At 45.9% G+C, this 16,537-nt stretch overlaps 1 protein-coding gene across 3 annotated transcripts in view; it reads left to right on the forward strand.

Annotated features, from left to right (window-relative positions):
- The window catches only part of camsap3 (calmodulin regulated spectrin-associated protein family, member 3), a 247,829-nt gene that overhangs the window by 163,131 nt on the left and 68,161 nt on the right, over positions 1-16,537 (forward strand). For all 3 annotated transcript variants that reach the window (XR_011883779.1, XM_072248341.1, XM_072248342.1), the window contains 2 exons: positions 7,342-7,503; positions 11,328-11,411. Coding sequence is in view for 2 of the 3 variants with exons in the window: in XM_072248341.1 (XP_072104442.1) it covers positions 7,342-7,503; positions 11,328-11,411 (246 nt within the window). In the remaining variant the exon portion in view is untranslated. The remainder of the gene's footprint in view (positions 1-7,341; positions 7,504-11,327; positions 11,412-16,537) is intronic.

Here is a 16,537-nt window from a genome sequence, read left to right on the forward strand (position 1 = left end):
CTACAGATGTACTGTGAAGGGCATTCTGACTGGCTGCATCACTGTCTGGTATGGGGTGTAGGGTGGGGGCTACTACACAGGATCAAAATAAGCTGCAAAGAGTTGTAAACTTAGTCAGCTCCATCATGGGCTAGCCTCCGTAGTATCCAGGACACCTTCAAGGAGCAATGCCTCAAAAGGACAGCATCCTTCATTTAGGACCCCCATTGCCCAGGACATGCCCTGTTCTCATTGCTACTAACAGGAAGGAGATACAGAAGCCTGAAGGCACACATTCAGTGATTCAGGATCAGCACCTCCCCTCTGTATTCCAATTTCTGAATGGACATTAAACCCATGAACACTATCTCACTACATTTTTTGCGCTAGTTATTTAATATACACACATATTGCTACCCTGTGCTGATTCGTTACAACATGGTTATTTAAGTCTTTATTTATTTGTTTGAATGACAAAAATTCATTCTGAACAACATTTAAAACTTCTCAAGAGTAGCTGCCATTGCAGTAAACATTTAATTAGCCAATGAGAGTGCTTTACCTGCACTCTGAGCCACTCACAGCCAATCACGTACTAGTTCATGCTCTGTCTTCCCCGCATGTATAAACGTTCTTGCTCCTTCGCCAGTTTATTCCAATTTTTTCCACCCATAACATCTGGAAAACAGCCTGCAACTTCCAGTGAGGAAAGGGCATTTAAGATGTCTGGGAAAAGCATTAGCATGGTTGTGAAACTGCAAGTGATACAACGTGAGGACATTCATGATGGCGATGTTGAAGAGTTACTACCTTCTCATTGTAAGAGCCCTCATAACAAAGAGCTTCGAGAATTGTTAGAGCAACACATCCTGGATGAACCTGAAGACACGGGTGGAGAAGAGGAAACACCAGCAAGAAACCTCACCACAGAATTCCTCAGCACCAGCGTCACAACAGTCACACAAATCATGGACCAGCTCATCGATAATGACCCTGACTGGGAGCCAAGCAATAAGGCAAAGGGGGGTGTTCTCAACATGATCTCCTGCTACCGAGAACTGCTTCATGAGAGGATTGTAAAGAAAAGGCAGGCAGATATCGATGCCTAGTTCAAGAAGAGGCCCAGGCTAGAGGAGGACCAACAGCCTGCTCTCTCCTCTAAGACGTAACCACCGCCCGCTTCCCTCTGCAGCTGCTGCCATGTGTTGCTGCTCCACTGGTATACAGGTTAGGCCTATCTGTGTGATCGTTACTCCACAAATTACTATGTGCACACAATATAATACTTCATATATCTCTGGTTTGACTCTGTTTTCAGGCACACATGTCCATTTATGTAATGATATAATGACCCTGCATAGCGCTGATTTACATCCTTTCCGATAAGCGGGTCTGAGTGTATACATACTTGCAGTAATGCACATTTTTCTCTCTCTGTTATTATGTATTGCATTGTACTGCTTCTGCAAAGACAACAAATTTCACGACACATGCCGGTGATTCTGAATCTGATAATAAATACGATTCTGGATAAGTAACACAATAGTTATTTGCAATGTGAAGGAGGATCCTCTCTCTGATTTCAATCCATTTTCTCTTTTGAATCAATCATCAATCTGGTTTCTATTTCTGGTTTTCATGCTTGTTGAAATGTCTGTCGTCAGCGTTTTCTGCTTTGCATGTTCTGTGCATATAGTGGGAGCATTGCAATCCGTTCTGTTTGCAGTTTGCCGGTGTGGCTGATATCTGGACTGTAAGTGGGATGAAGATTTTCATCTGTACACAAGTTCGAAGCTTTTTTTCACCACAGCTGATTTAAGGGTCACTGCTTGAAGCTGGTTTATTGGCTATATTTCTGCTGCACTATTTAGAACCATGCTTTACTGAGTGGTGTCCCAAGTGTCCAACTAGTCTCTCCCTGTCAGTGTAATTTGCTCCAGCCCTTACTCTACCCCCTGTGTCTGTAAATCCCTCCCAACTGAACACTAAGTCCTTATTATTAACTTGCTCAATCTCCAACACCCCTCCTGTATTTGTGACGTCTTCTGGCCCCTACACCCTCCCTGTCTTTGCAACCCACCCCCCTCCAGAACCTACACACTAACCTGTTACTGTAACCTTCTCCAGACCCTACACCTGTCACAGTAACCCCCTCTAGACCTTACACCCCTGTCACAGTAAACCTCTCCAGACCCTACACCCTGTCACAATAACCCCCTCCAGACCCTACACCCTGTCACAATAACCCCCTCTAGTCCCTACACTAGACCCTACACCCCTGTCACAGTAACCCACTCTAGACCCTCCACCCTGTCACAGTAAACCTCTCCATACCCTACACCCTGTCACAGTAACCCTCTCCAGACCCTACACCCTGTCACAATAACCCCCTCTAGACCCTACACTAGACCCTACACCCCTGTCACAGTAACCCACTCTAGACCCTCCACCCTCTCACAGTAAACCTCTTCAGACCCTACACCCTGTCACAGTAACCCCCTCCATACCCTACACCCTGTCACAATAACCCCCTCCAGACCCTACACCCGTCACAGTAACCCCCTCCAGACCCTACACCTCTGTCACAGTAAACATTTCCAGACCCTAAACCCTGTCACAATAACCCCTCCAGACCCTACACCCCTGTCAGAGTAACCCCCTCCAGACCCTACACCCTGTCATAATAACCCCCTCCAGACCCTACACCAGACCCTACACCCCTGTCACAGTAACCCCCTCCAGACCCTACACCCCTGTCACAGTAACCCCCTCTAGACCCTACACCCCTGTCACAGTAACCCCCTCTAGACCCTCCACCCTGTCACAGTAATCCTCTCCAGACCCTACACCCATCACAGTAACCCCCTCTAGACCCTACACCCTGTCATAATAACCCCCTCCAGACCCTACACCAGACCCTACACCCCTGTCACAGTAACCCCCTCCAGACTACTACACCCTGTCACAATAACCCCTCCAGACCCTACATCCCTGTCACAGTAACCCCCTCCAGACCCTACACCCCTGTCACAGTAACCCCCTCCAGACCCTACACCCCTGTCACAGTAACCCCCTCTAGACCCTACACCCCTGTCACAGTAAACCTCTCCAGACCCTACACCCCTGTCACAATAACCCCCTCCAGACCCTACACCCTGTCACAATAACCCCCTCCATACCCTACACCCTGTCACAATAACCCCCTCCAGACCCTACACCCCTGACACAGTAACCCACTCTAGTCCCTCCACCCTGTCACAGTAAACCTCTCCATACCCTACACCCTGTCACAGTAACCCCCTCCATACCCTACACCCTGTCACAATAACCCCCTCCAGACCCTACACCCCTGTCACAGTAACCCCCTCTAGACCCTACACCCGTCACAGTAAACCTCTCCAGACCCTACACCCGTCACAGTAATCCCCTCTAGACCCTACACCCTGTCACAATAACCCCTCCAGACCCTACACCCCTGTCACAGTAACCCCCTCCAGACCCTACACCCCTGTCACAGTAACCCCCTCTAGACCCTACACCCCTGTCACAGTAAACCTCTCCAAACCCTACACCCTGTCACAATAACCCCCTCCAGACCCTACATCCCTGACACTGTAACCCACTCTAGACCCTCCACCCTGTCACAGTAAACCTCTCCATACCCTCCACCCTGTCACAGTAACCCCCTCCATACCCTACACCCTGTCACAATAACCCCCTCCAGACCCTACACCCTGTCACAATAACCCCCTCTAGACCCTACATCCCTGACACTGTAACCCCCTCTAGACCCTACACTAGACCCTACACCCCTGTCACAGTAACTCACTCTAGACCCTACACCCTGTCACAATAACCCCCTCCAGACCCTACACCCTGTCACAATAGCCGCTCCAGACCCTACACCCCTGTCACAGTAACCCCCTCCAGACTCTACACCCGTCACAGTAACCCCCTCTAGACCCTACACCCCTGTCACAGTAAACATCTCCAGACCCTACACCTTGTCACAATAACCCCTCCAGACCCTACACCCTGTCACAATAACCCCCTCCAGACCCTACACCCTGTCACAATAACCTCTCCAGACCCTACACCCTGTCACAATAACCCCCTCCAGACCCTACACCAGACCCTACACCCTGTCACAATAACCTCTCCAGACCCTACACCCTGTCACAATAACCCCTCCAGACCCTACACCCCTGTCACAGTAACCCCCTCCAGACCCTACACCCCTGTCACAGTAACCCCCTCCAGACCCTACACCCCTGTCACAATAACCCCCTCTAGACCCTACACCCCTGTCACAGTAAACCTCTCCAGACTCTACACCCGTCACAGTAACCCCCTCCAGACCCTACACCCCTGTCACTGTAAGCCCCTCCAAACCCTACAGCCCTGTCACTGTAACCCCCTCCAGATCCTACACCAGACCCTACACCCCTGTCACAGTAACCCCCTCCATACCTTATACCCTGTCACAATAACCCCCTCCAGACCCTACAAGCCTTGTCACTTTAACCCTCTCCAGACCCTACAGCCTTCCTTGTCACTGTGACCCCCTCCGGACCCTACACCCGTCCCTGTCACAGTAACCCCCTCCAGGCCCTACCCCCATTACAGTAACCCTCTCCAGACCCTACACCCCTGTCACAGTAACCCTCTCCAGACCCTACACCCCTGTCACAGTAACCCCCTATTGTCCCTACATCCCTTCCAATCTCTATAACTTCTGCCTTTTTGAGACAACACTCCTTGAAGATGTCTTGGATACGATGTAGGCTGGTGCCCACGATGGAGATGACTGAGTTTACAACTCTCTGCAGCTTCTTTTGATCCTGTGCAGTAGCCAGCCACCTACCCACCCCATACCAGACAGTGATGCAGCCAGTTAGAATGCTCTCCATGGTACATCTGTAGAAATTTGCAAGTGTTTTTGGTGACATAACAAATCTTGTCAAACTCATAGTTAAATCTAGCTGCTGTTGTGCCTCTTTTGTTGCTGGTTCGATATGCTGGGTCTGGGATAAATCCTCAGAGATATTGACACCCAGGAACTTGAAATTGCTCACTTCTGATACTTCAGTGAGGACTGGTGTCTGTTCCCTCTTGCCCTTTCTGACTTAGAAAGAGATTTAGGCCATTCAGCCAATCAAATTTGCTCCACCATTCCATCATGGCTGATTTATTATCCCTCTCAACTCCATTCTCCTGTCTTCTTCCTGTAACTTTGACACCCTAGCTAAACAAGAACATATTGACTTTCACTTTAAGTGCACCCAATGACTTGGCCTCCACAGCCATCTGTGGCAATGAATTCCATAGATTAAGCACTCCCTGGCTAAAGAAATTCCTCCTCTCTCTGTTCTGAAGGGACATCCTTCTACTCTGAGGCTGTGCCCTCTGGTCGTAGACCCCCCCACTATAGGAAACATCCTGTGCATATCCAGTCAATCTATGCCTTTCAATACTTACCAGGTTTAAGTAACATCTTCCCTCATTCTTCTAAGCCATTTATCAGGAGACCATTTCTCCAGCAAATACAGGCCCAGAGCCACCAATCACTCCTCATATTTATTAACCCTTTCTTTCTCATAAACTCCTGGACCCTCTCCAATGGTAGCATATTCCTCCTTAGGTAAGAGCCCAAAACCTCTCTCAATACTCCATGCGGTCTGACCAATGCCTTATAAAGCCTCAGAATTATATCCTTGCTTTTATATTCTAATCCTCTTGAAATGAATACTGACATTGTAGTCACCTTCCTTACACAGACTCAACCTGTAAGCTGATCTTTAAGGAATCCTGCATGATGATTCCCTTTGCATTTCTTGATTTCTGAACTTGCTTCTCATCTCTGTAACCACCTCTGTCCCCTACAGCCATTCCCATCTCTGAAACCCCTACTGGCCTCTACATTCATCTATACCTCTGTAAACCACCCCCCCCAGCCCCTACATCCCACCCACCCTCTGTGACCACCCCCTCTCAGGGGTTGAAAGCGTTCCATCTCTATGTGGGTGATAAATTGTTTGAGATTGTGTTTTAAAAACTGTGGATATGAGGATCATACTTTGGTCCTTTTGAGGGTTACACCACTCAGTTATCTAACCAATAATTCATGGTCACATCCCTTCTCACCAACTTTAGTATCTAAAGGAGGCACCATCCATCATCAAAGATCCCTACCATCCAGGTCATGTCATCTTCTCACATATACCATCAGGCAGGAGGTTTTAATTTCCTACACAAGCAGACCACATGCAGTTGATGGTGGCTGGCTTGGTTGATCGTTGTGGGGTTTTGGGAGGAAACTGGTGAGTGGGTGTCTGGGGATGAAGGGTTTGTCTGATGCTTGTGGGTGGTTTGAGTGTGTATGTGTAGTTGGGTGCAGTGTGTGGGAGGTGACAGTAGAGAAGGCTTGGTGCTAAGGTGAAATTTCATCACCTACAGTACTGAATTGAAGATACTGTTGGAGATTGCTTGACGCAGACAAAGTGATGGTCAGCACCTCTGGGGGGAACTGAACAGTTGACGTTTTGGGCCAAGGCCCTTCATCAGGACTGGAAAGAGAGGGAGAGTGAAGCCAGAATAGGAAGGTGAGAGGAGGGGAAGGGCTGCAAACTGGCAGGTAATGTTTTGGGCTGAGACCATTCATCAGACCATTCTTCCAGTGTTTTGTGTGTGTTCCTCAAGATTTCCAACATCTGCAGACCCTCTTGTGTACCTACCGAAAATTGCCCAGTGTGTTGAGCTCAGTGTGAAATTTTCTTCTTTGGTTTTTCCACTGTTCGGGCAGATTCAGAGTTCAACCTTGCTGTTCTGTGTGCTCTTCTGAGAGCTGTTCCAAATCAGGATGTTGAGGGATCGTTTCTTGTGCTTTATCACGCCCTGCAGTGTACTGTGTTTTCATATGCGCTGTTACGTAGAACAGTTCCACTTGCCAAGAGTTACTTTGTCGCTTTATAATTTCCTGTCAGTCACTTTATGATCAGATGCCCCTGTAGCTAGCATCACTTTATGGACATACAGTACAATCGGTCTATGTACAGTGTGTGTTAATCGTGTGTATATGCAACCACACTCAGTTACTTGTTCATTCTGTTTTATAGGGTTACTTTTATTATAGTATCTTTTCTTTTTTTTAAAAATTCTGTTCTTTATGCATATTGTGTGTGTGTTTTTATGCTACGTCAGATCTGGACTACCAATCGTTTTGTTCTCCTTTACACGTGCGGGCTGAAGATTGACCATGGACAGTCTTGAATCATGAAAGTTGAATGATGTGTCTGTACTCACTGTGCATGGCAGACCCCTTGGCTTCGGTGGGATAACGTGGATCTTTGCTTCTGCCCGCAGGGTGCACACCTGTCAGTCATTGATGCACTCATGGCTGCCTTCATGATGGAAACGCTGAGCGGGGTGAAGTTGACAGCGGATACAGAGGAGATCGCAAGCCTGAGCCCGTCGAAACCAGTGCCGGCCAGCATTGAATTCAGGCTGCTGCTTTGGGTTGACAAGGTAACAAACTTTTAAAACCCTGGGAAGATTTGACGTAACTGCTGGAGGTATTGACATTGTTTATTAACTGAGAGACAGTGCAGGTGAGGCCCAGTGCTGTGTCCTCCACCAGAGAGCAGGCTTGTGTCCCAGCACAAATCACCAACACTTTTGTTCTGTTCTACATGCAGCCCATGGTCAAACAGAGGCCAGCTGTAGTTCTGCTTGGGATTAAGAGGTGGTCACAGCTCAAAGATGACAACCACTGTGTGGGTTGGATGGGGGGGTGGGGGGAGGTGGTCAAAACACTCAGACATAGAAACAAAATTTGGCCATTTGGCCCATTGCGTCTGCTCCACCATTCAATATTGGCTTATTTTTTTCATCCCCATAACTCTTAATCCGTTTACCAATCAAGAACCTATTAATCTTTCTCTTAAGCATATTCAGTGACTTGGCTTGTACAGCACACTGTGGCAATGAATTACACAGATTCACCACCTTCTGGCTAACGAAATTCCTCCTCACCTCTGCTCTAAAGGGACATCTTTGTATTCTGAGGCTGTGCCCTCTGGTTTAGATTCTCCCACTACTCTTCTCTATCTCGGCTTTTCAATGTCTCGAGGATTCAGTGAGATTTCTCCTCATTCTTCTGAACTCCAGCGAATACAGGCACAGAGCCATCAAGAAGAGGCTGGTGTGAAGCAGAGGGCCTGTCAGTCTTACTTATATTTGTTCGTCCATCGTTGACGTCGATGAGGACCTCAACACCATTATGATGGTGTCAAGACTAGCGCGTGATTTGGATTTAAGTGAGGGAGAGTTGCGCAGTGTCAGCCTCACTCTCTCTTCCCAATTCCCATCTGGATCCAGTGGCAAGACAGAGTCGAGACGGCTGGAGATGGGACTAGGCGCAGTGGATGACCAGGACGTCTTCTGTGTCTTGTCCTGCTCTACACGTTCCACGACGCTTGCAGAGGCCGCCTTCTTGACCGTTGGACCTTCCATTGGTCTCATCCGCTCAATCCGCCAGAGTCTGTCTCCACATGCTGGGATAGACAACTCCCTATCTCACCGAGGGTTTCAGACCCGTCGGCTACCCTCACCTGGTTTAGCCGGCTTGTCGAAGCCGTTGCCCGGGGTATGGCTGCTGTCGCATGCAAACAGCTACGGGGAGCCACAGGTGAGAGCTGAGTGCCAGGTGGGGACCAAAGGTGGACTAACCGCCCTGAAAAGGACGTGACATGTTCCCCCACCAGAGGAGCTACCCCTCCCTGACACCCTATACACCACTTAGTTATATATTGTTTGTATCACTTACAATGTATCTTAAAAACCTGAACAAATTATTAAGGTGAATGAAAATATAAACATAAATTCACAGCATGATCATTTGACCACTTACTTGCAAAGCTTCCCGTCAGGTAAGCTTAGGTCAACTCTCTCTCCTTTCCCAAACCTAGTTTTTGATTCCCCAACCTTGGGTGAAAAGTCTGTGTGCATTGACCCAATCTAGCTATATCTCTGTAATATCACCTCTCATCTCCTGTGCTTCAATGAATATCCAACCTGTTCAACCTGTCTCCATAACTTAGGCCCCCAGGTCCCGGCAACCACAGTAAATGAGCTCACCAGTCCACGTGTCTTTGGGGTGAAGGAGGAAGGCACTTCACCCAGGGGAAGCTCACGTGGTCACAGGGAAAACATGCAAACTCCTCACAACATCTAAAGCCAGAATTGAACATGGGCCGCCGGAGCTGAGAGTCGTCGTCTTTACCTGCTGTGCCATTGTGCCTGGGTTCTTATATTGTACAACGATTACATGGAAACTGGACATAATCGTTCCAGATTTGAGAGGAGTTGCTCATCATTGAAAATAACAGACAGGAAGTATTTTAATGGGTCACAAACCTCTGGAATTCTAGCTCCCCTAACCACCCTAATGGTGTGAATCACGGAAAACCTTTAATAGATGTTTGGTCTGTGGAGCAATTAGATTATGAGAACACTCAGTCCTCCTTTATTGTCATTTAGAAATGCATACATGCACTAAGAAATGATACAATGTTTCTCCGGAGTGATATCACAGAAAACAGGACAAACTAGACTAACACTGACAGAACCACATAATTATACCATATAGTTACAGCAGTGCAAAGCAATACCATAATTTGATGAAGAACAAACCATGGGCACGGTAAATAAAGTCTCAAAAATCCCCGAGTCGATCGACTCCCGAGTCCCCGATAGCAGGCGGCAAAAGGGAGAAACTCCCTGCCATAAACCTCCAGGCACCGTCAACTTGCCGATGCCTTGGAAGCAGCCAACCACAGCCGACACTGAGTCCATCCGTCCGAAAACTTCGAGCTTCCGACCAGCCTCTCCAATACAGCCTCCGGAGCGCCATCTTCTGCCGAGCGCCTTTGACCTCGCCCCGGCCGCTGAAACACGGAAAGCCGAGGATTTCGGGGCCTTCTGCTCCGGAGATTCCGGTTACCACACAGTAGCAGTGGCAGTAATTGAGGGCCTTGTTAGAATACCATCAATAGACAGCATCCATCCTTAATGACTGTCACCACCCAGGCCATTCCCTCTTCTCATTACTACCATAAAGAAGGAGGTACAAGAGCCTGAAGACACACAGTCAACGTTTTAGGAACAGTTTCTCCACCCCCCCCCCCCCCAACCGTGCCATCAAATTTTTGAATGGTCCATAAACCCACTACCTCACCACTTTGCTCCCTCTTCACACTATTTATCTATCTGAATGTTTATTTATTTCAAGATTCAGTATTGCTTAATATAATTTCCAGTACACAAGTGTAAAGGAGAACAAAATAATTGTTACTCAGGGACTGATGCAGCACAATAAAACCCAGACTAAGATAAAGAACACATTGATAAAACAACACAATAAATATAAATACATACAATGCTTCTGTTGTATACATAGATTGATTATATGTAGATAAAGTAATGCGAGGCACAGCAGTATCTGTACACAAGGTGACTCGGACAGGAAATGATCGAGTGGTGGTGGTGGTGGGTTAATGGGTGGAGCTGTTCTTCAGCCTTACTGCTCGGAGAAAGTAACTGTTTTTGAGTCTGGTGGTCCTGACATGGATTCCATGTGGCCTTGTCCTGGATGGGAGTGGGTCAAACAGTCCTTGAGCAGGGTGGGTGGGATCCTTCATGATATTACTGGACCCTTCCCGGCATCTTTCTGTGTATTTGTTTTTGATGGTGGGTAGGCCGTTGCTGGTAATACTTTGGGCAGTTTTGACGACCCATTGTAGAGCACTCCTGTCCGGTCCGGTGCACTTTCTGTACCGTGCAGTGCTGTACTTTGCTGCGCACCTGTAGGAAGTTGTGAGTATGGATGTGCGTGGCCCAGCTCTCTTCAGCCTCCTCAAAAAGCAGAGCTTTTCTGATTGTAGGACATGTTCTGTGACCATGAGAGGTTGTGCGAGATGTGCGCTCCCACGGGTTTGTAACTGCTCGCTGTGCCGGCAAGGTAAAGAGGAGTGTGAGTGGTGCTTGTGCCCCTGAAGTTGACGACCATCCCCTTTATCTTGTTGATGTTGAAGAAGAGGTTATTTGCCTGGCATCAGGCCACGAGCTCTTCCACATCCTCTTTGTAGGTAGTCTCATCATTCTCACTTCTTACTGTAACTTGTGTTTTTTTTGTTTTGCACTGTACTGCTGCAAACTGACATATGTCATTGATAATAATCCTGATTCTGACCTAATTAATGTAGGGTTTTTGTTTTATTTCCCTCTTTCCTCTCCTCCCCTCCATTCCCTACCCAACTGTTTCTCCTTGGCTTCCCACTCTCACATCTCAGATAAACCAGAAGCTGAAGGATGTTTCTGAACACTTACACCAGCTGAGGCAGCAGCCTGGTGTGGACAATCCAACCAACCAAGGGGTAAGTGGTCACGTAAGAAATGGCTGATTTGTGACACCAGATGTTTTTGGACTTTCAAACTTAGAGTTGTAAACCAGGGGTTCCTAACCTTTGTTATGTCATGGACTCTTACCATTAACTGAGGGGTCCATGGACCCCAGATTGGGAATCCCTGCTTAAAACCATTGGAGATGTTTTTCAGGATGCTCTCTGCCTTGGTTTAATCCCTCCTCCTAATTCCTGCTTTGTCTCCTCTATCCCAAGGATTTTTTGACATATTGACTCTTCTTATTTGGTGCCAAGTGGGAAAAGAGTCCCCATTTCACTGGAGGGTGACCTAGGTCCCCATAGCGAGGTGGTCTAATTGAACTTGCCTCTACAAAGGAGAAAGTGAAGGCTTTGGAGAAAAGGGGATGAGGGTAAATGAAGAATTACCGTTTTCATTCCAAAGCTTTAAAGAGGTTTTGGGGTCAAGACCATAGGATGAAGATTTCAGATGTTTGCAGACTGTACTATACTTGACACGTAGCAGGGTAATGAAAATTGCACACAGTATTCCAATCGTGACCTCACCATCATCTTGTACAACTGCGACATAACATCCCAACCTCTATACTCGGTGCCCTGAATAATGAAAGCCAGCATGCCAAAAGTCTTCTATGTAAATGTAGGAATGATTGGAACTTGAGGGAAAAGAAAACAACATGATAGCAGTAGTGGGAAGAGATTCTGTTTCTGTGTTTGAAGTTGACACTGTTCCAACAAGGTGTTTCTTCTGTAACAAGACTAGGAGGTGTTTCCATAAAAAAAGAAAAGGGATTTTTTTAAAATCTGCTCTGGACCCATTGGTTCTATCAGGCTGGCAAAAGTTACCCTGCATTTATAAGATTAAAAAAAAGCATAGATAGAATAGATGTCTGGCATCTTTTACCCCGATGTTGAAATTTCCAATACTAGAGGGCATGCATTTAAGATGAGGGGGTAATTTCAAAGGACATGTGCAGGGCAAGTTCTTTTTTTCCCCAGAATGATGGATGCCTGGAATGCACTGTCAAGGGTGATGGTAGAGGTAAGTATGATAGAGGCATTTAAGAGGCTCTTAGAAAGGTGCAACAATGTGCAGATAAGGGAGGGATATGGACATTGTGTAGGAAGACAGGTCTAGTTTAGTGAGACATATACGTTCTAGTTAGTTCAACGCAACGTTGTGTGTTAAAGGGTTCCTGTGCTGTACTTTTCTATGCTCTATTTCACTTGCCACATACAATGTCTGGGCTGTTCAGGGTGATTTACATGCATTACTTGTATAGCAAGGGAATAGTCAGAACTTTGTATTTTCCTTCATCTTGTTCAGCAGCAAGTTACTGAGGAAGGAGAAACTGTGAACTTTCTTATCCCAGTCTGAAAAGTAGAAGTAGACTGCATGGTGAATTTAGGCAGCACGAGTTGTTCCCCAAGTAGGAATGGGAACAGAGTTGGTGGAGATTCTGATGAGCTCTCTGCTCCTTGTCCCTTTGTGTTATGGGGATTCAGCCTCAACAATTCCTCCATCTTCCACATAGCCAGCTTTTTTACACTTGTGCAGAGTGAAGTTCACTACAACTGGTGTGAGTCTTGTGTTTCTTTTGCCAAGTCTCTTGCCGTGTCCATTCATTGAAGTGCAGCTGTCTGACTCAGGTTGACAGCAGAGGTGCCTTGACTCATGGCTTATTTGGATCAGGGGCTTGGAAGTGATGTTCTGCTGAGCACCATCATTTGTTCCCTTTTGACCAGCCTTGTAGTCAATATTGGTTTTGCGCACGATGCGTGTGAGTGACTTGGTGAGAACGTTGTGCTCGGTTGACTTGGATATTAATGTTTCACCACAGATTTTATCTTTAAAAGAGAAGGAAAGCCCTAGGCTTAGTGAACTTATTTCAATGAAATACTTTACTCACAGAAAGTTGAGCATGAGATTTAGGAAAATGAGAAAAAGTAGCAGGAGTCACCAATTTGCCCCTGAGTCTGTTCTGTCATTCAACAAGATTGCGCTGTTCACCTTGATCTTCAAGTCCCTTAACATGCATTTATTTTCCATCTTGGCTCAATTATAATCCATGACTCTGGCCTCACAGAATTCTATCAATTCACAATCCTCAGAAGAAATTCCTCCTCGTCTCCATTTTAAACGGGTGGATTCATTGTTCTATATCTTCCCCATAAGGATGCCTGTTCTGAGCAGCAACCTTTTCAAGTCCCATCACAATCTTGCAAGTTGTAATACAATCATGACTTATTCTTCAAAACTCCAGTGAGTGCAGAGCCAACCTGCTCAACCCTTGAGATTACCCATTTATCCCAAGACTCAACCTAGTGAATCTCCTTCAGTGTAACCAGTTTCAAAGCTTAATGTTGTACTCCCAGGTGTGATCTCATCAGCACCTAATACAGCTGCAGCAAGACTTCCTGACTTTTTATTATGCATTTTATATGTTATTTTTTAAAAAATGTGGCTGAATGCAAAAGGCTTTCTGAAACATAAAAAATTAAATTTTCTTTTAATATTGCCTTGTTGTTCAAGACATTTTGTCATTTTCTAATTTAATTCCCCTGAACGATAACTGTTCTCCCATTTGGCTTGTGATGCCCTTAGTATTTCATCTAATGTTTACACTTATAACCTTGGGAGGGTTTGATGAGGTCGTTTTCTCTCAGCGGTGAGCAGTGAGATGACATGAGACATAATTTAATTTAGACAACGTTTGCTAGTCAGATTCAAATTCATATTTACTTCTCACATGTGCATCGAAGTATACAGTGAAATGTGTCATTTGTGTTAATGACCAACACATCCAAGGATGTGCTGGGGGCAGCCCACGAGTATCGCAACACATTCCAGTGCCAATAAAACATGCCCACAATACTTGGCAGAATGACACTGGCAAGGGAGGAAACTACGGTGGCAAGCCCTGCAACATGGAGTGATTCTGCACATTCACTCCTGGAAGGAAGCCTTTTGCAGTTGTCATCACCTGGTTCATGGGCTGTTTGGAGGTGTCCTAGTGAAAAGTCACCGTTGTCTTGTAGTCCCTTACCTGTGGAGGTTCAACATGATCCTTGACCTCAGTCTGGAAAAGAGGCCACAAATTTCCTCCAGCAAAGTTACGCTCCAGCCTTTTTCCAGTTAACTTTCCCAATTTAAGAACGTAGTACATACACTGAGTGGCCACTTTATTAGGCATGGGAGTGGAACCAGTGTGGTCTTCTGCTGTAGCCCATCCACTGAAGGTTCGACATGTTGTGCATTCAGTGATGCTGTTCTGCACACCACTGTTGTAACGCGTGGTTATTTGAGTTACTGTCGCCTGTCTGTCAGCTTGAACCAGTCTGGCCATTCTCCTCTTTTCTCTCATTAACACCCACCGAACTGCCACTCATTGGATGTTTTTTTTTGTTTTTCTCACCACTCTCTGTAAACTCTAGTGGCTGCTGTGTGTGAAAATCCTGGGAGATCAGCAATTTCTGAGATACTCAAACCAGCCCATTTGGCACAATCATTCTACGGTGAAAGTCACTTAAATCACATTTATACCCCATTCTGATGTTTGATCTGAACAACAACTGGGTCCTCTTGACCGTGTCTACATGCTTTTATGCATCGAGTTACTGCCATGTGATTGGTGTACCTAATAAAGTGGCCACTGAGTGTAGAACATAGAACATTTCAACACAGTACAGGCCCTTCAGCCCATCATGCTGCACTGACCTTTCAAGATCATTCTATCCCTTTCCTCCTACATGGCCTTTCATTTTCCATCATTCATATGTCTATCTCAGAGTTTCTTAAATGCCCCTAATGTATCTGTCTCTACCACCACTATGTGTAAGTAAAACCACATCTACTTCTGATATCCTCCCAATACATTCCTCTAATCACCTCAAAATTATGCCCCTTTGTATTAGCCTGGGAAAAATCTCTAGAAATCCACTGTCTGTTATCATCTTGTACATGATAACTTACTGATAACTTCCAGACCTTGCAAACCAAACCACCCCCACCAATCTCCCCGGAGCCCAAATATCTGCCACTGGTCCGTCTTCATTTGTTGAGCCAATGAGACAGAGCAGTTTTTTTGTTTTTCTTTGTAGTCTTTGTTGCAAGATTGTGAGATGGAATGGCTTTGCCCGGTGGAATATGAGATCTGAGGAGCTAAATATGCTGAATATCAATATTTCTTTGCACTGGAAGTTGCCCACCTTTCAGGTGTCAGGCATTGATCGTTCAATGTGTAATAATGTCCTTAATTAAGGACCATATCCAATGGGTCTTCTAGTGACTGACAACGTCTAGTTTGGAACTCCAGGAGAGGGGAAGTAAGGGGTAAGAAAATTCTCTTCCTCTTAGACACACCTCTTTATTCTGCTTCCCACTTCCTTGTGGCATGAAGTTCTGATTTCTAATCTCTCCCAAGCTAAAGATGTTTCTCCTGAAATCCCAATTTGATTAAGCAATACTTAGAACTTGGCTTATATTTGTCACATAAGTAGAAACTTTTCTTTCGTCTCTTGGGTGCCTCCCTTCTAGCAGATCATCCCTTTGCCTTTTTGTTACTCATACAACCGCTCAATGTCATCCTTGCCTGTCTGTCATGTACTTCAACAAAAACGTCTGCACTCCTTTCCATAACATTGGGATTGGAGTTATGTGCATTTCTCCAAAAACAAGATCGAATCATAGAACATAAAACATTACAGTACAGTACAGGCCCTTTGGCCCATGATATTTTTAACCTACTCTATGACCAATTTACTGTTCCCTCCTACAAATCATGCTCAGATATTAGTGTGATATAACTTTGCTTTTGATTTCTGAAATATCCCAGTTGTTTACCAGCTCTTTTTTTTGGCATTCACTTGTTGACTGTCTAGGCATTAGCATCGGCAAGCCAGTCATTTGCTGTTTGTTCCTAATTATCCACAGAGATACTTTCTGGGCCATGTTGGGGAGTTGATAGGTTGAGAAGTTGGTTTCTTTCTATCAAGTGCATTTCTGGCAAAGATGGGCAGTAACAACAGTCTGCTAGATTCATGGTTACTAAGACCAACGTTTTTCAAAAATTCTGCATCTTATCACTTCAAATTAATTCCCTCTTTGTTATGAAGGGATT

The sequence above is a fragment of the Mobula birostris genome, chromosome 32 (genome assembly GCF_030028105.1).
Source record: "Mobula birostris isolate sMobBir1 chromosome 32, sMobBir1.hap1, whole genome shotgun sequence".
NCBI classification, from domain to species: Eukaryota; Metazoa; Chordata; class Chondrichthyes; order Myliobatiformes; family Myliobatidae; genus Mobula; species Mobula birostris.